This window comes from Gopherus evgoodei, chromosome 13 (assembly GCF_007399415.2).
Source record: "Gopherus evgoodei ecotype Sinaloan lineage chromosome 13, rGopEvg1_v1.p, whole genome shotgun sequence".
Classification (NCBI taxonomy): domain Eukaryota; kingdom Metazoa; phylum Chordata; order Testudines; family Testudinidae; genus Gopherus; species Gopherus evgoodei.
The window spans coordinates 14,105,171-14,132,560 of NC_044334.1; the positions used below are offsets into that span (position 1 = coordinate 14,105,171).

General features: G+C 43.4%; 1 protein-coding gene across 1 annotated transcript in view; it reads right to left on the minus strand.

Annotated features, from left to right (window-relative positions):
- The window catches only part of GALNT9 (polypeptide N-acetylgalactosaminyltransferase 9), a 205,036-nt gene extending 189,669 nt beyond the window's left edge, over positions 1-15,367 (minus strand). The window contains exon 1 of the mRNA XM_030583466.1: positions 15,068-15,367. Coding sequence (XP_030439326.1) covers positions 15,068-15,311 — 244 coding nt within the window. The 5' untranslated portion in view covers positions 15,312-15,367. The remainder of the gene's footprint in view (positions 1-15,067) is intronic.
- Between the last annotated feature and the right edge of the window lie 12,023 nt (positions 15,368-27,390).

Sequence of the window (27,390 nt, forward strand, 5' to 3'; positions counted from 1 at the left end):
CCATTGCAGTAGGCATTCTGCGCAGATGTAGTCAAATGAAAGACATTTGACTATAACGGGGTTCAAAAAAGAACTAGATAAGTTCAGGGCGGATAGGTCCATCAGTGGCTATTAGCCAGGATGGGCAGGGATGGTGTCCCTAGCCTCTGTTTGCCAAAAGGTAGGAATGGGCAACGGGATGGATCATTTGACGATTACCTGTTCTGTTCATTCCTTCTGGGGCACCTGCATTGGCCACCATCAGAAGACAGGGTACTGAGCTAGATGGATCTTTGGTCTGACCCAGTATGGCTGTTCTTACGTTCTTACATTCTGTGCCCCAAAGAGCTTACAAACTTAGCACAGGATGGGAAACAATAGGAGAATACCTCAACCCCTTCCCCATTTGTTTTGTAACGGTAACAGCAGGTAATAAGGTAATGGACTCTGCGCATTTTTCTCTTATCTTAGGTATTTATATAGATGCTACTATTGTAGTATGTGAGCACATAACAATCATTTATGATATCTATCCTCCTAACACCTCCAAGAAATAAAGAAGTACTGTCATCCCCATTTTACATCTGGGGAACTGAAGCACAGAGACACTATGAGTCTTGTCCAAAGTGACACAGGAAGTTCGTGGCAGAGCTGAGAAATAAAAGATCCAAGCTAGCACCTGAACCACTGGACCAGCCTTCCTTTCTCATCTAACTTACTCATTGTTGAGTGTTTTGTAGGCATCAAATAATTCAATGGCTAAGCAGTTGTGTGTCATGACTGCTGCTTGTTATATTAAACATCCTGTATTACTTCATGCTCCATTCCCATCTGCTTGTTGTACCCATCTACACCTAATCACGTGCTAGAACTGTCAGCTCTTCGGGGAAGGAACTGTCTTCTTACACATGTGTATAGGGTCTACCTCCCTGATCAGGGTTTCCATGTGCTATTATAATAAAAACAATTTTATAGAAACATGTAAACCCAGTCTGTTTGCCGACATCAACACATTGGGCGTCAAACTCTTTTTACTCAACTGGCTTATGTTGGTAGTAAAGTAGCCGTTAATAGCATTGAATTTCTCTGGAGATGCAAAACTGCGTGGCTATCAATAGCCTCATTCTTCATTTGGCTAGCTGGCTACGAATCTCCAACATGAAACCTATATGTGACAACAAATTTTAATCCTAAGGAAAACTAATCTTTGGGTTATACAATTCTATTTCAATCAAGGAATATATTTAGTCTTATCACTGCTTGCAGTTTGGTATACATGGGGGAAAAAACACTGCCAATCTTTTCTACAACACAAAGCCGGTTGGAAAATGAGTTAATATAATACAAAAAAAATTGTATTTATTAAAACATTTCCTAGAGGCATCTGGGAGCTGTAGAAAAATTAATTCAATTTATAAAAGGGCAAGGCCTCCCTGCCAAATAAAATACAAAAAAACTGCATAAAAGAATCCAGATAAAAACAATCAATTAACCCTTATCACCCTACCAAAAAAAAAACAAAAAAGCCCACAAAAACTAAACAAAACACAAACTTTTTTATTCTTGCTGAGAATGCAGGGGGGATTTCCTGCTTTCTGGGTGGATACCACTGAAGAAAATTAAGCTCCTCCGCAAAGAGCACCTATTTCCTGCATGAAAATAAGGATGGTCTGGTGGTTAGAGCACTAACCTAGGACACAAAGGATCTGGATTCAAGTCCCTGCTCCCCCACAGACTTACTGTGTAACCTTGGGCAAGTTACTTTGTTTCTCTGGACCTCATTTCCCATTTGAAAAATGGAGATAATACCACAGTCCACCGCACTGCGGTGCTGTGAGCATAAATCCATTAAAGACTGTGAAGAGTTCAGATACTACAGTAATAAGGGAAACGTGAGTACAATATTTGGATAGAATTCTAGGGTTCTATATTAAGGGGGCGATCATTCAAAAATCATGGACCCTCAAATGAAGTGATCCTGTTCCCCATCTTACTGTAACTAATGCATGGGAAGATCAGAAGGTACTACTCCTCCATATTGTTCATACAACAGTGTAGCTGGCCATATCCTGATCACCCTATTGCTGGAAATAGTTTCATTTGGCCAAATTCATCTCTGGAAAGCATTGCAGTGACACCAGGGATGAATTTGGGCCATTGACTTCAATAGCATGAGAGAGGTGAGAATTTGGGACATTTCCCTGGGCACAAAAACAATGAATAAACAAAATATCCGTTAAAGCTGATCTGAAAAAAAGCCATCAAGCAACACTGTACAAACGATTATACCGCTATATCGGGGTAGGCAACCTATGGCACGTGTGCCAAAGGCGGCATGCAAGCTGATTTTCAGTGGCACTCACACTGCCCAGGTCCTGGCCACCGGGGGGAACCTACTCCCAGATGACACCTTCCTCACCCGGGGGGGCTCTGCATTTTAATTTAATTTTAAATGAAGCTTCTTAAACATTTTAAAAATCTTATTTATTCTACATACAACAATAGTTTAGTTCTATATTATAGACTTATAGAAAGAGACCTTCTAAAAACATTAAAATGTATTACTGGCACGCGAGACCTTAAATGAGAGTGAATAAATGAAGACTCGGCACATCACTTCCGAAAGGCTGCTGACCCCTGCTCTATATTGTCCATGCAATTAGTGTTGATGACAACAATACTGAGGCAGGGAATTGGGGAAAGAGGGGGCAGAATGTGGTTTGCTTTCTAAAGTTCTCTCTTCGCACTTCACTTTTATTCACTCTGTCCAAACACAACGGCTAATTCATTACAGACAAGTCTTTTCGCAACCCCCCTTGGGGAAACAAACTAATAACATAGTGTCAATACCACAGAGACTGACTACCCGCCTGGAACTATGGAGCTGGGAATATTTTGCAGGGCATGGGAATATATATATATATATATGTGTCCTTATGGAGACTAATAGAGCATTTCATAAATCTCCATACATAATACGTGTGCTCACATTATATGAATATTTATGGGAGCCTACGCAAGATAGATAAGGAAGAGCTGAAAAATACCTGCTAGGATCTATTTTCATTCATGATCCACTTATCACATGTTAACGCACAGTTGGGGCGGGTGACATAAACTACTGCACCACTTGTAATCTAAGTCATAAGGTGCCACTCTGCAGCAATCTGGATTTTAATTACCCCCTTGTACGCTGTGGGCTAGATTGGTGCCCTTTTAATAGTGAACACATAGTCCCTTTGAAGCCAGTTGGATTATTTATATAAGCCCTCCATAATTCTGTTCTATAGCTTTTTCTTGTGCACAGAGGTCCAGATTTTTCTCCCTTGGTGCTGGCCACTTTTTGTTACTCAAGTGGTAGAATCTGGCCCAAACTGTCCAGCTAAGATTTCTCCCAGTGAAGGGAAGCTCAGCTGAGGTGAAGGGATCTAGATGGCTCTGACACCAACTGCCCTCTTCCACATACACATCCTGGCCTAGGGGGTGGGTTGAGTGGTGTTAGGGCTGTGCTGGCGTAGGATGGAGTGTACCTGCACTATACCAATTTACAAATGGTATAAGGTCCCATAAGAACCATAGCCAGTTCACATAAGCCTCTAAGAGGCTGCTCTAATTTATGCAGATGGGGCTGAAGCAAATGCAGCAGGAGGCATGACTGGCTCCCTGATACCACAAGCATATCTCAAGTGCAGGACAGAATCCAGGACAGTGACTTTCTGGCTACATAGGTGTGATTACTTGTGCTGATGATTTCTAACGGACAGAACAGAGAGACTAACAGTAGTTGGGACCCTTCTCCCCAGAGAATGGCCAGCCACCAGTCCTTATAAATTCAGCCCTAATGTCTGGCAGCAAGAATGCCTCTCAGTTATCTCAATTAGGGTGACCAGATGTCCCAATTTTATAGGGACAGTCCCGATATTTGGGTCTTTTTCTTATATAGGCTCCTATTACCCTCCACTCCTGTCCTGATTTTTCACACTTGCTATCTGGTCACCCTAATATCAATCATCCTGATGAAATAGAGACAGAAGCTGTCTCCCTCACCCACATCATCCAAGGCACAATACCAGTTAGCAAGGATGGACAAGCAAGACACTTGGGTAGCTTAATCCGGTGGCAGTCAGTGAGCAGGTGTACCTTCTCCGGAGGCAATTCATTAATTTGATCCTCTTACTTCCAGAATCTGAATGACAAATCTACAATGATCAGATTGAGTTCTGCAACCAGCCTCACTCAATATGCTTCTCAGCTAGAGGATGCACAAATTACAAAAAGAAAAACCAAACCAGTCATTCAGAACTGAAATGAGGCTGGGGGATCTAATGTAAGGAACAGAACCACTGCAAAGGCTTTTCTGAATTCTGAGTCAACTAAATCAGCTGCAATACGGTACTAATGCAATCACCAGGGGAAAAAAAGAGGACAAAACAATAAGCACAAGTTCCCTAAACACTTAAATTGTGTGCCAATTGGGGAAAGAAAGTTTTGCCCTCAAATACCACCCGCCATCTTCCACTAAAGTCTGTGGGATTTGTACACACACATACTCGGGTTGAAGTTAGCCCTAAGTAAGGATCACAGACTTCGAAATATGTTGTTTTAGAACATAATAAACCAAATGACATAGATCAACGTAAGAAAGTCCCTGTGTGATTTATAAATCAGCCTGTAATGGCAACATTATCCTTGATCTCCTCTGTTTCAGAGGACAATTAACCCTCTGTGCCACTGCTCTAGAGTAAAAACCAAGGTAAGAGGAAGTTATTTAAAATTATTTAGGATTATCCATGAGTTTGCTAGGTTCTTGAAAGATCCAACTGCCTACATGGGTTAATGGGGGTAATGAAATGAAATGAAATTGAAAAAAAAAAGTGTCATTAAGCTGGTATAAAAATCATTTCCTAAAAATGAAGTCTGCCCGACTGGGGAATGGTCTCCCAAGAAAAGCCATAGAAACCCCCACATTGCTTGAGTTATATTAGATCCTGAAAGAGCTGTAGCAGATATTTCTGCACAAGGAAGGAAATGGACAAGATGGACTAACAGGTCGACTAATTTTTATGAGGCCAGATGTTCTGATTTCACTCCCTTAGTGCTGTGTGAGTGGTGCACAGCAGATGCAGACTGATCAGTTGAGAAATTCTTGTGGTGGGAAAGCCAGCAGAGCCAGCTCCTGCTCCAGTTTCCCCTCCCTTGGCACAGGGACTGTATCAGGGGAGGAAGAGTGGTAGAGGTTGAATAGATCTCCCCTAAAGCAATCACAGTGGGGCTCCCTAAGGTCCCTAGCCCCCTTCAGTCGGCGAAGCTTGAGAACTAGGGAACCTACTCCTGGATGACACCTTCCTCACCCCTGAGCCAAGTGGCTCGTGGTTCAGGAGAGAACCTGGCCTATGGGCTGTACATTACCAGTTTAAAGGATGTTGACCTGCTGGAATATGAGGTTGCATTGTAACAGATCACTGAATCCCCTCTGAAAGCTGAGCATCAGAGGGAGCACTAGGAATGGTCAAAAATGTACCACATGACTGCCACTAAAACCCAAACCATCACATGACAGAAATGGCCACACATCTATTTACAACGAAATCACATTTCCACCTACTGCAGTATCACATACGTGTATGGTCATTTCCATGGCACCTTGGCTGTGGACTGAGAAAAGATGACAAGAGTCATCAACATATGAGTAGGACTCTACTTCTGTTGAGCTACAAGCCTCCAGGAGCTGTGCATACTTGGACTGGGCTATCCACTGACAGCCATTACATTTAAGTTACTGTCTGTAACCCAAGACAACTTTAATTTTCAGTGCTTTTGATGCAGCTTCACAAGCTATTTTTCCAAAGGATGTCATGGGGTAAATTGGTGTTTTCACCTGTCCCTTCGTCACCGGCCCTGGGTAGATCTGGTTATATCACCCTTCCCCACTTTGTCACATACCGCTGTGGGGACATACCACGGTGACGTGTATGAGGTAATCCAGTTCAAGGTTTTAAATTCATAAGACTTACCAAACACATAGGCAGGATTTCTTTGTGGCACCCACTGTGACAATCTGATTCACGGTACCTGGGAGCATATTGCCAGATGATTCTGATCTCTTGCAAAGTGAGATAAATGTTTTGGAAGTACGGTGAAGATCCCTGCCTTCCCTACTATCTGAAGAAAGTTACTAAATTATGTTTTCTCCTCTTTAATTAATGTTAAGAGCTTAATCTACAGTATGAAAGCTCTGAAAGAACCATTCAAACCAGTAGCCGTCCCATTCTCCAACAGACAAAAGCTGCACTCACATGCTCCTTATGAGCGGAACTGATAGCTTACTTAGGATACGTCTTCACTACCGGCCGTATCAGCGGGTAGCAATCAATTTCTCGAGGATCAATATATCGCGTCTCATCTAGACGTGATATATCGATCCCCAAATGTGCTCCTGTTGACTCTGGAACTCCACTAACGCGAACGGCGGTAGCGGAGTCAACAGGAGGAGCTGCAGATGCCGATCCCGTGCCATGAGGATGGTAGGTAACTCGATCTAAGATACTTCGACTTCAGTTACGTTATTCACGTAGCTAAAGTTGCGTATCTTAGATTGATCCCCTCCCCTAGTGTAGACCAGCCCATTAGGGCCCATCCAGTATCCTCTGTAATCAATGAGAGGCCTTCCATTGACCTCAATGGTCTTTGAGTGAGACCTCACTGATTTTTACTACTGTTCAGCTAGGCCCCAGTTCAGGAAAGCCTTTAAACACATGCTTAGCTTTAAGGCAATGGGACTTAAGCATGCACCTAAGTGTTTTGCTGAATGGGAGATGGACTTAAAAACATGTGTTTTAAAGAAAGCATGTGCTTACATGCATTGCTAAATTCAGGGCTTGAAAAACAACAGACTTGAGTATGCCTGTAAAGATATGCACATGTTAAAGGGTTCTGATGAACTGGAGCCTTAAAGAACTAGTGTTATAGACCGATTTTTAAAAAGTATATTGTTAACATAGTTCATTGACTTTGCTGAAATATCCTGAACCTCTTACGAGCGGGATACTAGAAATGGGAAGGATCTTCATGTGTGATCTTCCACTCTCAGGAGCTAAAACGTCCTGTGTTTCAGAGGACCATTTCAGTCAACAGGGCTAAAATTCTCTTAGTGCAGTGTCTCTGCTCCCAATGGCTCCCATACTTCCTGTGACCCAGAGTACCCTAAATTATTTTCTTTTTTTGTGTGTGTCTAGTTTACTAGTATTAAAAGAAATGATAGTAGGGACCAACAAGTGCAAATCCACAAACAAAAAAGTATGCCACATATAGTAAGAGAGCATGTGCACTAGAGGGGTTAGAGAAGGGTATTAATAAAAGGGAGATTTGTTAAAAATGACTCATTTCTGTTCATTAGATTCATAAATCTTACTGCTTCGTTGGAGAACAGCCATGTGGTCAGTGCCTGAAACTACATTTTTTAAATGATACTCTTGATTTTTCGCTTCCTTTATTTACTTAAGAACAAACTAACAAAACAAGAAAGTAACAACAATCCAATGGTTTAAAACACAGCCATGTTTTATGGTCAGTATAAACCCTTAAATCTGCCAGTCAGTTGACACAGATGAAAAAACCAAATTGTATTAGCTCTCCACTAGAAAAATGACGGTACTTGATGTACTATCCAAACTCTAACCAGATTCACAAAGAAATTGAACAGAACAGGGAACATCTTTTCAAATGCAGTGAAATAACATCAGTCAAATAACTTTTTTCTTTGGCACCATCGTAAATGTTAATTTTAATATTACACAGTACAAATGATTCCATTTCTATATGTTACACAGAAAAGTCATAAACAAATGAGTCAGCCATAAAACATGATTTATGTCAGAGTATGTTTGCTTACCAGCTACAAAGCAAAAAAGAACATAATATAGAAAACCACTGTTAGTATATCAGATGCCCAATGCAGTAAGATACTTTAAATACTTTAATCAAACTAGGATGATCCTAGTGTTTTATAATTTTTATGAGTATAAATGACATGCGTCAATATGCTATTATAACAACTGGAGACTTTTATTAAAGTCTAGACCCAATTCTTGATAAATCTTCTCCATCTCTATATAAAAACACAGATACTCATCAGGTACTTCATACATACATGGCTGATTTAGACCTACAAAATGTGTGGAGATTCTACAGCCAGAGACTATAGTCTGTCCCCCACACCCCACCCCGCAGCTCACTCAGCATATTCTTAGTTGAATTTCTTAGTGCCACAAGACATGACCAATTTTGTCACTGACTGTGGCACTGGAATTATTGTTATATCTGACCATGCTTCCAAACAGATGTCTTTTAAGCCCCAAGGGTATGTACCCTCAACTAAAATGCGGAAATTAAATACTCTCTCCTGTCTGATACATCATTTGTTAACTCCAGCCAGCCAGAGTTAGGATTTTTTTTTTAAATGCCTCCCACCACTTCATCAGCTCCCACACTTTGGGAAGTCTTTAAAGGCTTCACCAGAGCCCGTATCATCTCTTATACCACCTTTAAAAAGAAATGGAGGGAACACAGAATTGATACCCTGGCAAAGGAAATTAAGGCCTTGGACGTACACTATGCTTCTGCCCCGACCCAGAGAAACTCAGAACCCTTATCAATCTAAGATATGAAATCAACAAACTTCTGTCCAAATAGATTGAGTTTGTTTCATTCTGTTTGAAGCAAAATTACTGGGAACCTGGCAAGAGAACTGGCAAGCTGTTGGCATACAGACTTAAGCAAAAGGCTAACAGACCTGAGACTACAGCTTTTTCACATAGGCTAATGGTAATGGGTCTCATTAATGCTGACTTGGGGCTACATTAGCTCATATGTTTTGGGAGTGCCCCTATATCAAGAATTTCTGGTGTGAGGTGGGTCAAAGGACCAATTTGATATTGAAGTTGGAGCCAGAGGTGAAAGTAAGCCAGTCCGGGCTGGCATACCGGCAAGAGCCAATACGCCGTGCTGGACTGGACTGGTTTCTGCGGCAGTGATTTAAAGAGCCCGGGACTCCAGCTGCTGCGGAGAGCCCCGGGCCCTTTAAATCCCTGCTGGAGCTCCAGTAGCTGGGCTCAGGAGGGGATTTAAAGGTCCCGGTGCTCCTGCCACTGCGAGGAGCCCTAAGCCCTTTAAATCCCCGCTGGAGCTCTGGCAGCCCGGCTCCCGCAGTGATTTAAAGGACCTGGAGCGCCGTCTGCTGTGGGGAGCCCTGGACCCTTTAAATCCCTGCCGGAGCTACGGCAGCCGGGCTCCCACAGTGATTTAAAGGACCTGGAGCTCCGCAGTGGCCGGATCCCAGGCCCTTTAATTCACCCCTGAACTCCAGGGCTCCCGGCCACCTCTGCAGCTGGTAGCTCCAGGGTAATTTAAAGGCCCTGGGGCTCCCAGCCACAGCTGGAGCTCCAGGGCTTTTAAAGCTTGAAAGGCCACACCTCTTCCAGTTGAGGCCACGCTGGCGCTCAGAACTCCGGCATACCAGTAAATCCTTTAAGTTACTTTCACCCCTGGTTGGAGCCTCGCTCTCCCCCTCTAAGTTTCATTCTTGGATATATTCCCGATACCTGGAGATTACTTGGTAACAAGGCTGCATGGTTCCAACATGCGGCTTTGGTTGCTAAAATAATTAATCATGCAAAAATGGAAAGAAATCCCCACCAACGACTGATGTGTGGCTCAGTGATACAACTGACCTTGAAGCTAATGAATGACTGGCATTCTGCAAAAAGGGAATGCCCCAAAAATTCAAAGCAATTTGGGCTGCCTTTTTAGAGGTCTAGGATTAATGTAGATCCTGTAGACAGATATGTCGCTTCCCCTCCTCTCCCTTTACTCTAACCCCCTTGATTTACTTTGTGTATTATGATCAGTCTGGTATTTTGGTATATTTGCTGTATTTGGCAAAAATAATAAATTAAAAAAAAGGAATGTGTTGAATTTTTATGGAGCCAACCTATAAATCCACTCTTCATGTTTTTCCCCCTCATCCTGGTCCAGTTGGGAGTTTTATCCTTGACTTCAATAGAGCCAGAATTTCACCCTGGGACTTTAAGGGTCCAATTCCCCACTATGTTGTCATTTAAAACCATGAAAAGTGGGTGCAAATGCTACCGTTCTGACTGGGTTGTGTTTTGCGTGCAGCTTTGTGCAGATAAATGACTACGCAAGAGCCAAAGCAGTGGAGATTTGAGCTCTAAAACTCTAGAAAAACCACGATGCATTGTCTGGTCTCAATTCTCCGCTCATCAACCTAATCAAGAGTAACTTGAAGTCAGTGGAGTTATACTGTGGTAAAACTGACATGAGATCAGAACGAAGTCCTGGAGCCTCTACAATTATTTTGCAACATGAAGGCCAGATCTGGAGCAATGCTGATTTCTACCAGCTTGAGGAACTGGCTTGAAATACGGAAATATTTATCCTAAGCCATTTGACTAACAGATGAACTCAGCACAGCTTTTTTAATAAATCTACTTTGCTACTTTCTCCTCTTGCTTCCACATCACCCAATCCGATAGTCCTGAAAAGCTCCCGGGGGCACTGCAGAATGAGCCCTAAATATTATGAGACAAATGCACAGCTGAGAGCAGTCCCCCAAACTAAGTAGCTGCTTCTTGAGAATAATTAAGTGCTAATGTTATCAGATGTCTGTTAGCATCATGGGATAATAAAATTAAATAGTTACAATGGAAGACTCTCGTTCCCTGGTCTCTGAAAGGAGCAGTTTCATTAACGCAAAGCTAGCAGTCACACTTAATCCTCCCTCTCTTACACATGGCTTTGCCTCTACTTTCTGCAAAGGAATATCCTTTATCTGAAAGACTCTAGCTGTAAAAGCTTCTTTTTGACAAATCTGATGTGAACATTTAAATTGATTCATTTGCAACCTGTTTCCAACCCTTATCACCCATATGGAAATTTGAAAAGGCTCATTTTCAACCAGTTCCTAACCTGCACAGGATAAACTGTCCTTTTAAAAATACTGCTGTACCTCTTAAGTATGCAGATTGCCCAACTGAATTTTAAATGCAATCATTTTGCTTCCAGTACACTCTAAAATCAGGAATCAGAGCCTGCATGAATCAGTCGTCTGTGGCCAGGACTTGCTATTTACATAATTTGAAGTCTGCGAGCTGCAATTATGTGAAATGTCCACTTCTTCCTTCCATGCAATACATATGCAATCTGAGATCCATTTATCACACTGAAAATTGCTGTTGTATTTAATCTTCCCAAAGAGAACAAAATCAAATTATTATATGTAAAGAACGATAATCTGCTGAATTAAAGAGAATATCCAAAATTATCCCTCCATGTCTGCAACCTAATAGGAAAAAGAGGTCTAATAAGGAAACTATGGGTAGGAAGGCATGATGTGAGCATACATAATGAGAAGATGAAAACTCTCTTAATCTTTTCAGATTGAATGAAATCTAATTACATGCTGTATTGATTGTTGTGTATTTCTGGAAAGAGACAGTGAAAAGGGAAAAAGGCTATTACAGTAAAATTGCAGTCTGACCCTTCAATTGCTTTTGGCACGAAAGGTTATGCACTAGTTAGGGATATTAAACATTTTTCACTCTCTAGGGTAAGTTATTAGCAACAGAGTCAGATGCAGAACTAATTAGGGAAAACCTAGTCAATTAAATCTTGCTGCAAGATAAAAAACAGAATGATCAGAAATTATTATTCTACTTCATAAATTGCTGTCTGTTATTCCTGCCATAATATTAATGTTGACTTTTAGATAAGTAATATTCACTGAAAAGAAACATTAGAACAAATTTAGGATAATACATAGATTGATGAACTGTATCTAGAATAGCTCAGTGTTCATTACAGATGATATTCTGAAAGCCATGAATTTAAGAGATTTATATAAACCCTATCAAGTAAATTCTGTAGTCACATGATTCCCCCTTGCTGCCTTACTTCTGCAGCAAGCAGCAGCTGGATATGCTGGAAGCTTTCAGAAATACGTATTTTCTAAGACGATGGGAATTCAGAGGATCAGTATATTGAAAACAATTGTACGTTTGCACATTTATACAGAGATTCGTGGCAATTTTTATTCATACAATTCTAAAAATTTTTCCCATTTCACGAGATATAATTCTTGCAGTGGCTTTCACATATGAACTTTAGCACAGGCATCTTTGTGGGCGCTGCACGGATGAAGGGATACTGGTACATTTTATTCAGAATTGAAAGTTAATATGGTTGTTGCCTGTGGACTTCGGCTGAACAGTTTTGAGCTGGCACATGATACACATGTAACTCTTTCCCTGTCCCGTCCCCCCATGCCCTTTTTTTTTTCTTCTTTCTAGAGAAGGTGAGTTCTAAGTAGCATGATAACATTTTCTTGGCTGAATGGAAATAAATAGGAGAGACAGTTTTTTTGACCAGCATGTTTCAAACTATGAAGCTGGTCTCCCTGTGGAAGGTCCTTTCTCTATGATAGGTGCTTCAGGCAGGTCCACGGAAAATATAAATGAGGTCTTCTTTGTTTAGGACTAAGCATAATCAGAGCCCAGTATGGAATACTGGGATATTCCTTACCAAATACTAAGTACTCAGTAGATGGTTCTTCATTTGCTGAGTCCAACATGGAAATAACTCAACAATAAGGGGAAAAATGAATGAGCTGGCCAGACCCCAATCCCCATCCTGCATTGCCATTACTCACTCATGGCTCTGAGATTTCATGTGTATAAGGAATGCAGGATTAGAGCCCTTATGATTACAGTCTGCATCCCCAATGGATCACTGGTCCATATAAAAGATAACATTAGCGAAGGCCTGGGAACTCTCTCTCACCTGAGAGGACAAATATCATGACAAAGTTTGGGAAACCCAGATGTAGAGCAATAGTGTTGTGGGTACCAGGATGAAACTGCACAGCTCTAGAGCAATTTGAACCTGCATCGAATATCATGGGCTTTCCCTAAGACAGTATGTAACGCTTTCATAAACAGACTTACTTGCAATTACAGTGTAAGAGCAAAGTGTTTCCTGCTAAATAATGAGTCAGGATGTTAAAAGAGAAAACACATGAGCCTAACCCAACATAGGTAGCCTGATTCTGAATGCACTTATACCAAGGCAACTCGACTAATTTCAGTGGAGCTTGTCCTGAGTATTCACTTATGTAACTTAGCAAAGGCCCAGAGACTTTTTGTTGGCCAAATGGCATATAATACAAATGGATCCCCCATACCCGGCAAATTGCCAACAAAAACAATCGAAATTACAAAGAACTTCCTGTTTAATGCAAGCCCACAACAACCACATGCCGTAGTGCCTGCCTGGCTCTTTATGCCTGGCACACTGAGAGCTCCCATTGACTTCCAGAGAAGCTATCAAGCAGGACTGATCTCACTGGTATTAAGATTCCACCTAGAATCACACCTTATGCATGGAGTCACTTAAAACTCAATGCACTAGGGGCCAAATCCTATCCCCAGTACATAATTAACTGGGCTGTTGGGGATTTGGGCTTGGAAAGAAGGAATCTGCCCCACCACCTGTGGATCATCAGCAGAACTGCTCTGCAACCACTACAGCATCCCTATGGCACCTGCACCCACACTTTCCTGGGTGAAATATTCAGAGGAACAAGCTCTGCTCTTTCCCATCCTTCCTCAAAACAACTCTGAGCACTGGAGCCCAGAGAGCCTCACACAGCCCACTCTGCTGGGCACAGGGTGTGGACTGATCCACTGCAGTCCAGTCCCCCTGTTGCTGGGGTTCAGCTGGGGGCAGGATTTATCCCTAAATTTGCTTTTTCTTGACATCTCCTTTGAACTGTTAGTAAAACACCCAACTGTAGACACGACTCTCCCATGCTCATTTGTGTGTATTTATTTGTATGTGATACACACAAACAAACTTGCATATGTGAGGGAACTGAGGAGGGAACAGTCTGTGCTATGTTATTACTTGCCTGCGTACACTACTTATTACCATAATAGTCTGTCTAGATTTATACCATCCTTCAGAAAATAGGGAAAGGAGGAGGCAGCAATACACATTAACACTAACCTTAAGAGTTTTTCTGCATTTTGGGGCTGCAGCAGCCTTTGTTAAATCAATATTATGATTAAGAAGATTCTTACAATCCAATTGCAAGCACATTTGCTATAATTTAAAAACATGTATAAGTTTTATCTGGCACTAAATTTAAGGCATATGTTACATTATATTATAACTGTAACATTTATTTCTTCGCTCTCCTCTTGTCCAAAGCACTCATCTATTTAATTATATACTTAATCCCCCGGTATTTCACATTCAATAGTTTATGAATCTTTGCAAATTTCAATGCACTTGTCATTCAAGCACCAGTTTCTGTATGAAAGACTAGTAGTCCTGAGGTAACTTTGATCAATTAGCATGTTCTATCCAACATGAAACATGATCTCATTTGTATATCTAATGAGATTTTTCAAGGCTGGTGAATCAGAATTGAGTCCAGTAAAGAAAAAAAAAAGGTGCATGCTTTGTGATTTCCTCCCCCCAAGATTTTATCAGATTTAAGTGCCAGTGTCATTAAAGAACCACATGGTATTATCAACAACGGCACAAATGTAACAGAGGTGGTTTTGAAAGTAAATGTTGAAACCAAACATGGCAATGTGATTTCAGGTTATGCACTGACTGCTAATAAATCCGATATTTAAGTCTGTGTAGGTGTGTTTACACGCGCACGCACACACACACACACACACACACAAAGTTCCCATCCACCCCTTACTTTAAAATCATTTTTTTCAGACATCTGACCAACAAACTTTGGGGCAAACGGTAGACCTGAAAACGAGGGAATTCACAACTACTCCTGGACACGCTCCTCCCTTTCCCCCTCGGTTCACTTCCAGCTCCCTGGCAGCTCCCTTCACCCCCAACAGGGGATACTGACCCTAAGCACATGTGGGAGTCCTCCCCCTCCCCAGCGGGCCCCCAGGGACCACTGCCCACGTGCTCCCCTGCTCTGCCGGCGGCGACCAGCTGTGCGCTCGGGAGGCTCGGAGCCCGCCCGGGAGCCGCTCACCATTCAGCTGGTTGTACACCACTTCCTCCAGGTGGTCCAGGCGCTGCAGGATGGACTCCCGCTCGCTCAGGCCGCCCAGCCCCTTGGCGTGGCGGCTCCTGAGCCGGCGGTCGGCGCTCCGGACGATCTGCACCAGCTCCGGGGAGCGCTCCTGCAGCCGGCAGTACACGGAGAAGAGGATGATCCCCACGAAGACCAGGATGTTCACCGTCAACAAAGTTTTGATTTTCCGTGCCACCGCCATGGGAGCCGCCGGGAGCCTCAAGGCATGGCAGCCGGGGCGGCCCGGGCAGCGGCGGCATGGACGGCGGGCCGGCTCCGGAGCGGAGCGGAGCGGAGCTGTCCTTCAGGACCACGCGGGCGCTCCCCGGGCACGCGGCTCCCCCCTGCGGCCAGCGCGGAGCTGGGGGGCGGGATCCGGCCCAAGGGCTCCTCCGCGGAGCCGCAGCCCCCGCCCCGCCCCGCCCGGCCCCCCGCCAGCCCCCGAGCTCCGCGCAGGCAGAGGAGCGGCGGCCCCGCTGGCTCCGGCGGGCAGGCACAGTGCGGCGGGCTCTTCCCGCCCCCAACGCGCCGCGCCGCTGCGAAGTGACGCGCTCGGGAGCCGCCCCGCGCCAGGCCCAGCCGCTCCGCCCCTCGCTGCCGCTGGGGGGCGCTGCGCCGCTCCAGTCAGAGCCGGGGGGGGGCACCCCGCTCGCTCCCTGCGCCCCTGGGTGCCGGCGGCGCCCCCTCCAGCAGCACGGCCTGGCGCTGGAGAGCCCCGTGCCTCAGCCCGGACAGCGCGCCTGGCGCCGCTCCCCCTTCCGCAGCACCGGCTGCTAGGCTGACCAGCTGGCCCCATTTTATAGGGACAGGCCCGCTTTTGGGAGCTCTCTCTTATCTGGGCTCCTATTACCCCCCACCCCCATCCCGATCTTTCACCCTCGCTGGCTGGTCACCCTATCCTACCTGCTGGCACAGAGCCCTTCCTCGGGGAAGGGGAGAAGAAGGGGACTGAAGAGGAAGCACAGCGCCCTAGGGGTTACAAAGGACCACAAGGGTCATCTAGACTAAGCTCCTGCCAAGAGGCAGGATTCCTTGTGTCTTAACCATCCAAGACAGATGTGCCTGCGATTGCACCTGACCATTGCTAAGACAGTCAAGCACCAAAGCACAGGGGATTCCCCCCTGCCCCCCAAGAGGGTTGAGAAAGCTGCTCCGTTGGAGAGGACTGGATTTCTAAAACACCAAGGGATTTTGTGATTTCTTGTATTTAAACGAACAATCCTAAAAAATCCATTATTTTTATTCACTACCGAGAACGTCCTGCCCCAGCCGAAAAAAACCACCTACGACCCAGCTACCTTGAGCATCCCACGAACGCAAGGAGAAAGACAAAGGTCTTCTAAAGTACTCAGGGCTGAAACTGTTTTATAGACATCACACCTTGAATTGCACCTAGAAATGAACTGTGTGATATGCTCCCAGCAAGAGGCAGAAGGCAGCTACATTGAGCACCAGCTGAGTTTCCTAATGATCTTCAGTCATAGCTAGGGTGACCAGATGTTCTGATTTTTTAGGGACAGTCCCAATATTTGGGGCTTATTCTTATATAGGCACCTACTACCTCTTTCCCCATCCTGATTTTCCCACACTTGCTATCTGGAGCTTTCCCAAGTGGAGCGCATTGATTAGTGATCCAAGCTAAAGGAGAGAATAACTGGGAACATTCAGAAGTTTCAGCCTTCTTGCCCAACACAGGGAGAAAAGTACTCTAGGCCAGTGCTGCTATTTGAACATTCAGCAGTTGCTAAAGATCCCATAAGATCTCCAAGCCGTAGGCCTCATTAACAAAAGATGGACAAACCTCTTCAGTTAGTAGCTTCTGACTGACTTAAGGACTGAAAATAACAACATCCTTCCGTGCCAATAACAGTGCAGTCTAGCGGCTAATTAGTGCTCTGCCTCCAAGTCAACAGAAACCCCACTGGCTCTATCCGTCTTTGGAGGCAGACCAGTAAGGTAGCATAATTGTGCAAGGTTGCTAGAATGCAGATCCACACCAAAACGCCTGTTCTGAACATCCATAAACTTTTAGCAGTTCAAGAACTAGAACATCCATAGATTCCCAGGGCCACCTTCTGTTCTGTGTAACCTAGAGACACAGTAGAAAAGACACTGCCCTGGGAGAGGGGAGGGAGGTTGGCATTATCCCACATTGCACTGCTGCAGGGGTCACAACCCCAGTGTAAGTTAGAGCACCCTTGGGGCTGTTCTAATTTACTTCAGCCTCCCCAAGGCTGCCTCTGGGCCGTACTGCAGCACAGAATCTGCACAGCATTCCATGGTACACACCCTCCTACACCCAGCATGCCCCTTATGTTGGAGTTTGCAACGTGTGCAGGACCACTTACAATCAACCCTATGCTACTGCTGCGTTGGGGGAAGTCTCTCCTGGTCATTTGTGGCTCATTTAGGTTTCCTATACAGTGAAGCAGAGGGGCAGAATTGGCTTAATAGATTAAAGCTATTATGATAATAGTGCATTATGATAATCTACTGTGACCCCCTGCATAACATGGACCACAGAACTTTGCAGCTTTACCACTCTCAAAGAGGTGTCTGTCTGTATAGATCAGGATAGGACTGGGCTATTTTGAATAGACTAATGATGCTTATACAACACAAAAATTAAAACCCCTAAGAATATATAATGTAGGGGCTGATCCTGCTCTCACTGAGGGCAAAAGCAAAACTCAAACTGACTTCAAGGAACTGAGTTTTGTAACTTTCCAGTGACCAACTTATGTTTTCATTATTTTAGTACTATTTTTGTTACAAGTCTGTCATAGCAGTTATATTTTCTTGGAAACTACCAATTTGATGTAGGAAAATACACTGAACTAATACTCAAACGTAATTTATTAGATGCCTTTATGTGATTTAATATATTATAGCAACACCTGCTGGTGCTGATATAGTTAAGAGTCTGTCAGCATAGATATTTCTGTTATAAACTCCAAGTTTGCAAGCTGGCTGCAAGAATTCACTTTGGATTCAGACTTGCTAGCAGGCAATTGGTCCCAGGAGTGAATAAAAAACACCTCCTCCACCACAGAAGTTTACCAAGCATGTTTTCTTTTTTCCTTTTGTGTTCCACACTAATGTAGCTTTAAATGGGTTCTTTGAAAGGCATAATTTCATCCATAATGTGGTTTAGGCTATAACAGTATTTTCTTTTGTCAAGTAAACATTTTTACCTGGTTAGCTATTTGTGCATATGCAGTAGTACAATAATAGAAATACACTTACGTGGCTTTGCTCACTTGTCTCTGGCTAACCCCAGAGTGCTAAATAAATAAATATCATCTAATTCTTACATAGACCTTTTCATCTGCAGATCTCAAAGCGCTTTGCAAAGAAAGTCAGTTTCATTAGTAGAGCTGACCATTCCATTTTATGATAACGTTTCAGATTTCAATGTTTGTTTTCATTTCATATTGGAATGAAACAAAACCTTTCAAATGTTTTCATGAAATGGAACTGTCCAAAGGGCTGTTTTCCTCTCCAGAGGGTCAGATTTTCCGTTCTGCACTCTCTCACTCTCTCTCTAGACAGAAGAGCCAGGATAGCTCTGGACTCAGAAACAGTCCGGATGAATAGCTAATTGAAACAGATATGTCTCTGCACAAGATTTTGGTTTCAATAAAACAGCATATTTTGATGAAAATACATTTAGTAAAAAAAATTCCAATCACCTCTGATCTTCATTTTACAAATGAGGAAACCAAGGCACAGAGCAAGGAGCACGCCCTAGGTCACCTATCTGGCCAGTGGCAGAGCCAGGAATAGATTCCAAATCTTCTGAGTCCCACTCCAGTACCCTATCCACTAGGTCATACTGCCTCTTGTTGTGTTGGGTAATACTTCTCTACCTCCACGAGTCCCCCAGGGCTCAGTCGTCTCACCTATATTAATATCTATCTGAAGCTGCTGGGAGATGTCACAAGACACCATGTTGTGTAATGCTACCCCCATCTGTGGATGCCTCCTAGTTCAACATCTCCTCCTCCATCTTCCAGGTATCCCAGTGCCTTGCTAAGATGAGCACCCAAGTGAAGAACAGCAGGCTGAAGATGGAGATAACAGTAGGCAGAGGAAAAGACAACCTGTCATAGGTGTCACTCTTAATGCAGTGAAGATGGTTCATACCCTCATGGCTTTCCCAGAAACTGAACCCAGGCCTCTCGTATGATGACCTGGCCACAGTGATCCATGCTTTTGTGACCTCCAGGCTTCATTACTGCAACACACAAAAACACTGATGCTGAAAAAGCTTCAGTTATTCTACCTGCAGCAACCCACCTTCTTAGGTAGCCAGGGTTCAGAGCACTTGTCACTCCAGCTCTCTTCACAAACTCCCTATTTAATGCTGAGTCTAAATTTAAAGTTTGGGGGAACAGATCCTCAGCGGGTGTGAGTTGTTATAGCTCCATTATCATCTTTAAAGCCCTGCATGGGACAAGTCACAGGTGAAGGCTTAATCTTCCACAATCTCCTCCTGATTTCTCTTCTTCAGGAATTATGGAACTATTGATCCCAAGAGTGATATGGGAGCAGAGCCCTTACTTGGCTCATTCCTGCAGGAGCTCAGAATGACCAGGAAACTCACCACCTTCTGGACAGAATGTAACACTTCCTCAGCTCTGCTTTCCCACACAATAATCCAGGGGATTTGGAGGGTCAGGGGTTGGGGCCATGAGCCTGTGCTAACCCTCCTCAGAACACTAGCTGTTGTAGCTACTGCGGATGGCATTTCCAGCCCCTACCACCAGCCCAGCACACCTCTTTGGGGGGGGATTGGGTTTTGGCAGGGCCGGCACTTCCAGTTAGGTGACCTAGGCGGTCGCCTAGAGCACCAGGATTTGGGAGGGCGGCATTTTGCTGGCCTCGGCGGCAATTCGGCGGCGGGGGGTCCTTCTGCGCTCTGGGTCGTCGTCCGCAATTCTGCGGTGGGTCCTTCACTTGCTCCGGGACCCGCCACCAAAGTGCCCCAAAGACCGGGAGCGTGGAAGGCCCCCCCCCACCGCCGCAGAATTGCCGCCAGCAACCAGGAGCACGGAAAGACCCCCACCTAGGGCGCCAAAAACCCTAGCGCCGCTCCTGGGTTTTGGGGTAGATTTTAGCATGTATTATTTTCCTTTGTGTGTGACATCTAAACATACCACCTAAAAACTAACAATACCACTTCCTCTAACATGCAGACAAGCAAAAAATGTTGCTGTAAGGTTGTAATCGTGTGATAGCACCAGAAGGTAAAGGTGCTCCATACCTCACAGAACTGAATCATAACTTAGCACTATCCTCAGCACCCATCCTGGGTTACATCTCACCTTTTCCAACCCACTAAGTGGTAAGCTACTCCTCAGAAGAGCATCCACCTATCTTGTTTTGTACAGCACCGGGCACTCTGCTAGAGCTTACAAAACGATAAATACATAGAGTTGAAATTTTTTGAATTTTAATTTTTCATCTAGAATTTCCCTACCCCCCAAAAAATAATTGGTGTTTTTTTCACCTGTGGGAGGGAAGGGGGAGTTGGTACCAAAGATCTAGATGGAATTTTTATTTTTACTAGAAAAACTGTAAAAATATTGACTTATGAATTTTTTCCCACTTTTTCTAACTGAGTTCTATAAATAACAGCAATGGGAAGACCGATCTATCACAACTGAAAAGGTTTACCATGATGGTACATAATCTTTGAAAAGGAGTGGGCATGAAGAGAGATGACAGAAAATTATGATGTGAAAAATATTTGAAAACTAGCATTTTCTTTAAAGTAAAAGAAGCAGATTTTCTGACAAAGGAAATTTTGCAAATGTAGCTCCTAGCAGGAGCTATTTTTTTCATATATGCTATAATATCTACCACTTTATAATGAAATCTTAACTGCATTTACCAGTATATAAGTTAGACTGAATTTAATATTCTGTAATACTTTATGTAACCCTTCTGCCAGTTGGAGTGGGCAGCAAGAAGGGCCAGGTTCAATATCTAGGGGGGGTTCTATTCAACAATATAACCAAACTGGCTTGAGCCCCCACCCAAATTTCACACTACCCTCTGGGCACCTCTAAGAGGCAATTCTTCTCCTCTTGCAAGCACAGAGTCTGAGGTAGAAAGAGTTTCTTTAATAAAAGCAACCTAGCATTAACTTGAGAAAATAGCACAGGTGATATTCACAAACACAAAAGCATGAGCAAGACACCCTCCCCAGAGTACGCTGGGCAGTGTCCTTTGCTTCAGGTTCTTGAGTCCAACTCGCAAATTCCTGTGGTATGTCCCCATACCCTGCAACACCCCACTCACAGTTGTTGTGCCTGGTCAGCGCAGACCCAGAGTTCATAGGTACATCTGCTTGAATTCTCCTCCCGCCATGAGTGGGGGGGGAAGGTAAATACCATCATGCTTGCTCCACTGTCTGAGCTTCCTCCAGCCACCCCTGCCAGCTGCCTGCTTCCTGCTCCCACTGGCCACCCCTGCTAGCCAGTCTCTTAGTGATTTCAGCTCTGTGCAGAAAACACAGTCCTGCCACAAATGATTTTTGTTCTCAGTGATTTCCAGCTCTGGGCAGGCAGATCAGAAACACAGCCCTATCACAACTGGTTTCAGCTCTGGTTGAACAAAGGTAGTTTGAAACGCCTCCTCTTCAACCTATTTAACATATATGGCCTCCATTACCATAGTATCTGAGTGCTACACAATCTTGTTATCCTCCACACCCGTCTGAGGTAGGATAGTGCTATTATCCCCATTTTACAGATAGGGAACTGAGGCATAGGAAGACTAAGTGACTTGCCCAAGGTCACACAAGAAGTCTGTGATGGAGAATGGAATTGAATCTGGGTCTCCCAAGTCCTAGACTAGTGTCCTAACCACACCTCATCCAAAAGATAACTGGGGGCACTGGCTTAGTGCTGACTCAGTAAGGAAAGTGGTACCTATAGTGCATCATGAACACCAGCACTTCCTGCAGCACTCTTGCTGTTCCTTGGAGGTCTCCCATTCGAGCAGTGATCTAGCCCAGCTCTGCTATGCTTTCAACATAGTGCAATATGGATGAGGGCATGATGTTCTACTGAACCCCCCCCCTCGTTGCCATGCTAATTATAGAGCTGATCCTGCAGACACACACAAACTGCGAATGGTGCTTGCTACTGACATCAATGGACCTACGAACCACATTAAGTGCAATGCCAGGTAGTAAAGGATTGCAAGGCAAGTCCTAATGGTAACTAACTCTTGGCTTTTTCCAATTCCAATGAGACCGCTTAATATTATTCTTAATGTAGATTTTAACAGTTAGTACAAATATGTCCTTTTTGTTTTAGCAAGATGTCTGTATACCACTATTTTCCCTCTCTTACTGTAATGTATTAATAAGTTCACAACACAACTGCTTGTATCATAGTTCCAAACTGTATCACGGGGTCCTTCCTTCTGAAACCTCAAGCTGATCTTCAAGCTGGTGGAAATGCATTAAAGCAGTCCCAGCTATCAACGCTGCAATATAGAGATGCATGACTAGCAGATTCCACATATTACAAGTACAGATTTGATCTGCAGATGGGATTTCCAACTGCTGGTTTACAGCAATGTGATATTCCTGAGCATGAAGGCTTCAGTACTTAAGAAACTCCACTTAGTACAGAATGCTGAAGCGGGTCTCCTCAGCAACATACAATGCTATGAGTACATCAAACCCTGTTTCTGCTCTCTACATTGTCTTCCCCTAGATTATCAAATCAGGATCAATCTCATCAGTCCTTATCTTCAAGGGACTCTATGGCTCAGATCCAGGAGATCTAAGCGAGCCTGATGCTCCAGGATGAAGACCATGGTCGACAACTCTGCTTGGGCACAATGGAGCTCTCTACAATAAGGATAAAGTGCATCAATGTGGGACACAGAACTTTGTTGAGACATGGTCTCAGACTGCAGGATGAAATCCCCAAGAACTAAGGACCATCACCAATCTCATCACAGTCCATGCCAAGTACAAGGTGCATTTCTTTGACCCATCTTCTCTAACATAAATACACAGCCACAGATATATTTGAGGAAGAAAAAACCCTACCAAAAGAAGACACTCCACTGCACATCCTTCTTCCCCTGGAGAGAGGATGAGAGAACAAACACTACGTGGCAGAAGGGCAGTCACATTACTTAATGCACTCCTAGACGGAGCTCAGATACTACAGTGAGGAGTGCTGAATAAAAATCTACGTGGAACAGAACAATACACCTAGCACAGTGTCACATGCAGATCTAATGCTCTCGTGTTCATAATAATACACTGCTGATGAGCAGTGTACAGACAGTGCAGTAAATAACACATAGATAAAACTCAGCAATAATCTAAGTGCACATGTCAAACGACAATAATCCAGCCACTGCCAGGGCTAAAATGCTCAACCCACATGCTTACACTTTACAAGGCTCTCAATTCATTTATATGACTGCTATAACTCATGCCAATTTTTAATATAGCTCACATCTTTTTAGACAAATTCAGACCCTTGTTAATTTCCCCTCTGTTACTGACTCGCATCAAGGTAGTATATGTTAATATGCTAAAATAGATTATTCGTCATTAAAAACTTTCCAGTTGCCGTAATCATTAGATCTTGCCCTTTGCCATATCATGAGCCTGATGTCACAACAGAAAAAAGTTTTAGCCTTCACCTAACACAAGTTTTAAGAAACCCCCCTCTACCACTCAAGCCATAAAGAAAGAGAAGGAGGTCATGACTCCCCTGAAGATTGCTGGCTAGTAAGCCACAGGTTGCAAACCAAAATATTAGTAACTAAAAACATTACCTCCGGATCTCCTATAGCGTTCCCTAGGAAATCCATACAGGAAGTGGAAGATCAGGTAACATTATTAGCTACCAAGAGCGAAACTGGAAAGCCTGCAGGGGCAGCTGCTATATTTATAAAGTTTCTGGTAAAGAAAATACATAAAAGGGAGCCACATAAACATAATTAGATATTGAGTTAATTCAGACACAGAAGCTACCTCATCATCTTCCTTCAAATCCTTCTTTAAAACTCTCCTTTGCCATGATGCCTACACAAAATTTGATAAGGGTTAAGCAGCTGGTGTGCTGACACTCCCAGCTATCATGCTGACCAATACTTTCTTATTGTTTCCTTGTGCTGCCCATCTGTCTGTATCCACCTGCTGTCTCCTGTCTTACCTTAGATTATAAGTTCTCTGGGGCCAACACCCTGGTTTTTTTCTGTGTTTGTACAGCTCCTGGCACGCTGGGGGCCCTGGTCCATGATTGTGATTGATGAGGTTTTTTTTTTAATTATATGAACTTCATTATAATAATAAAAAAGAAATACAATATAACAACATAATTATACAGCTGGGCGCTATCAATATTGTGTCGCACCTGGACCTCCTAAGCATAACCACAGTACAAATAAACAATAATAAATTGCCACTCAATTCATCATTTTGGACTGAGTTCTCCAGTGGACACCTATGGATGGGCAGCAATAGCGATACACCAAGGTGCAGGTTGGCACAGTGAGGCTCCAAGCTTCCTTGATAAAACCCATCTGCTCTTGTCCTTTTTTTGAAACGGAGCTAAATGAAGTAGCAAAGTCGGGATGAGGGGAACACAGTGCAGGGCAACCATGAACCAGGCACGGAGGCTTTTTTATTTTTTAAACTGTTCATCACGGACTTTGTTGCAACTTAGAATCTTCACAGTTGGCCTCCCCAGTGGAATTTTATCCCAGGCGCCTTGATAATCATGGTACTTCAGGAAGTACCATCTGGGTCAAGTTCGATATTAATGTCAGCTCTTATAAGTCTGTTCTTTTACCTAGATGCCTTTTTTTTTTTTAACAGAAGGAAGCAGTGCCAAGAAGTGGGGAAAGTAGATTTTACCAGGCTAGTCCTGAACATGGGAGCTTTCCACTGTAACCAGCAGAATAGCCAATAAGCTACATTGGACCCTACATAGGTATGTGGATGGGGAATATGACTGGGAAGGATGTGATCATACACAAACCCAATTTAAAGGCCATGAGGGTGAACACTAACAAGAGGCTAAAAGAGTAGACAATGCAAGTTACTAGAAGCAGAGATAATTGTAGACTCTGTATAAATGCAATGAATTGAAACCCAGAATAAAAATTATTCAGGTTTTCTGCCTTTCATGCTTTTCCTCCCTTATTTTCAGCAGGAGACATATTAGTGCTGGGGTCAAATTAGTCTGACTCTAAATTAGGTGATTAGAAGGTCCATGGGCCTAGCTCTTCAGTTGGTGTGTACCAGTGTAGCTCCACTTATGTCAGTGGAGCTGCGCCAATATGCACCATTGTGAAGATATGGCCAATGGCTGGCAATTGTCCCATTTTCATTCCTATGCTTTGAGGTACCCAAATATTTTGGAAGCATTTTCGTCTATTTCCATTAGATTGTGTGCATGTATGTCTACAATATAGAGTCTATTCTATTCTCTTCAGGTTCTTATACCACCCTCATCACTGTGGTACCTCAGGTCAAATCCTGCTTGGCTTGCCCACACAAGCATGCCCAATAAATTGAGTAGGACCAGTTGCATGCCTAAATCCAGCAAGATTTAGCCCATAATATCTTATATCCTGATCTCAAAATGAACTCAATGCTGGGAGACCCTTATGCATACATGGACACCTATAGGCTTCAATGGGAATCTGTCAATGCAGACCCATTTTCAGGATTAGAGCCTAATGCAGTATTTATTTACTTGTCTATATATCAATGCACATTATTAAAAGATGTGAAGCCCTCTAGCAAAAAGCTCCAGAACAAAATTAAGGCAAGCAGCCAGTTGTTATGTCAAAGTCATAGGAAATTAAATATTCTAAGTGCAGCAGCAAAGGGGCAATGGCATTATTACCTTCCGACCTGCAGAGCTGGACCCACTGCTGGCTTGAAACAATAAAAATAATGAGATTTTTAGATTCCATTTATTTTGAAGCAACAACTGGCAGCTTGAAAGGAGGAGACATGTTTCAGCAAATAGACTTGACATTGACATTTTTAGCAAAGACTAGCTGTGCTGTGCCTTGTTGTTGGGCAAGTCTGAAGCCAACGTGTCCGCTCTGATGTGGTTACGATATTGTTTTCAGGGGCATCGTGCGTGTGCGAGAAGCAAACATACTGTGCATTCTGCATCCAATTTTAAAGGAGCAGTTCCACATTTTTAAACAACACAAATCAAATCCTTCCTAGCAGCAAAGACTTTCTAATATTTTAAATGATTATTAACTATCTAAAAAGAGAATATATGTAGGGTGAAATTCCACCCTGGAAATTTAGCCAGTGAAAAGCTTTGACAGATGCGGATGGGATGACAAATCCACTTATCGATCTATCGGAGGTGTATTTTAAAATGTGCCAAATAAAAGGCAATGATTCCCGATGCAAAAGGTTTTCTTTTTTCTTTTTGAAAAGAATTTGAAAATGAGCCAGTTAGTAGGCAATGAACAGTTCAAATTAAATTAGGATTTGCACATTTTAACGCAAAAATAGACCTATTTCTGGCCAAAAGCAGTTCTGGTTTTAGCACTGAACATATGCAAAATGCCCATCTTCTATGTATCTTAGATCCCTGTATGGCCCACCATCATCTCACAATCTTTAATGAATTTAGCCTCACCTCCGTGAGGTAAGTGTGGTGCTATTGTCCCTATTATACAAAGGGGAACAGAGAAACAGAGAGGCCAAATGACTTACAGAAGATCACAGAGGGAAGGGACAGGGAACTGAACCAGGATCTCTGAAATCTGATGCTAGTGCTCTCTCTCTTTCAGTTGTGTGTTGATTTATTATTCGTGAATTTGAAATGGCTGCAGTACCAATGACATAGACCCTGATCCTGCAGACACTTATATTTAACATTAAGCATGCAATTAGTCCCTCTGACTTCAATAGCACTACTTGCACAGTAAAGGTGGAGCACGTATGAAAGTGTTGGCGGAACTCAGAAATAAATCACCAGGCACTACACCATCTCTGACACAGCTGACCTGCAAAACACAGTGGGCACACTTAAAAAGTTCATCCTACTTGTAGAAGTAGTACAGTTTCCAGCAACATTACCGAAGTAAAATGAGGAATTACTATTTGAACCAATAACCTCTATGCACGTGGAAGAAATCTTTACAGCGTGTAAGGCACATGCAGAAGACATGACACTTGGGAGCACTCTAAAGGTTTTATGGGCAGTTGTTTGGGATGACATGAATGTCCCACTCCTGGCCAATGTGATCAAATCAGC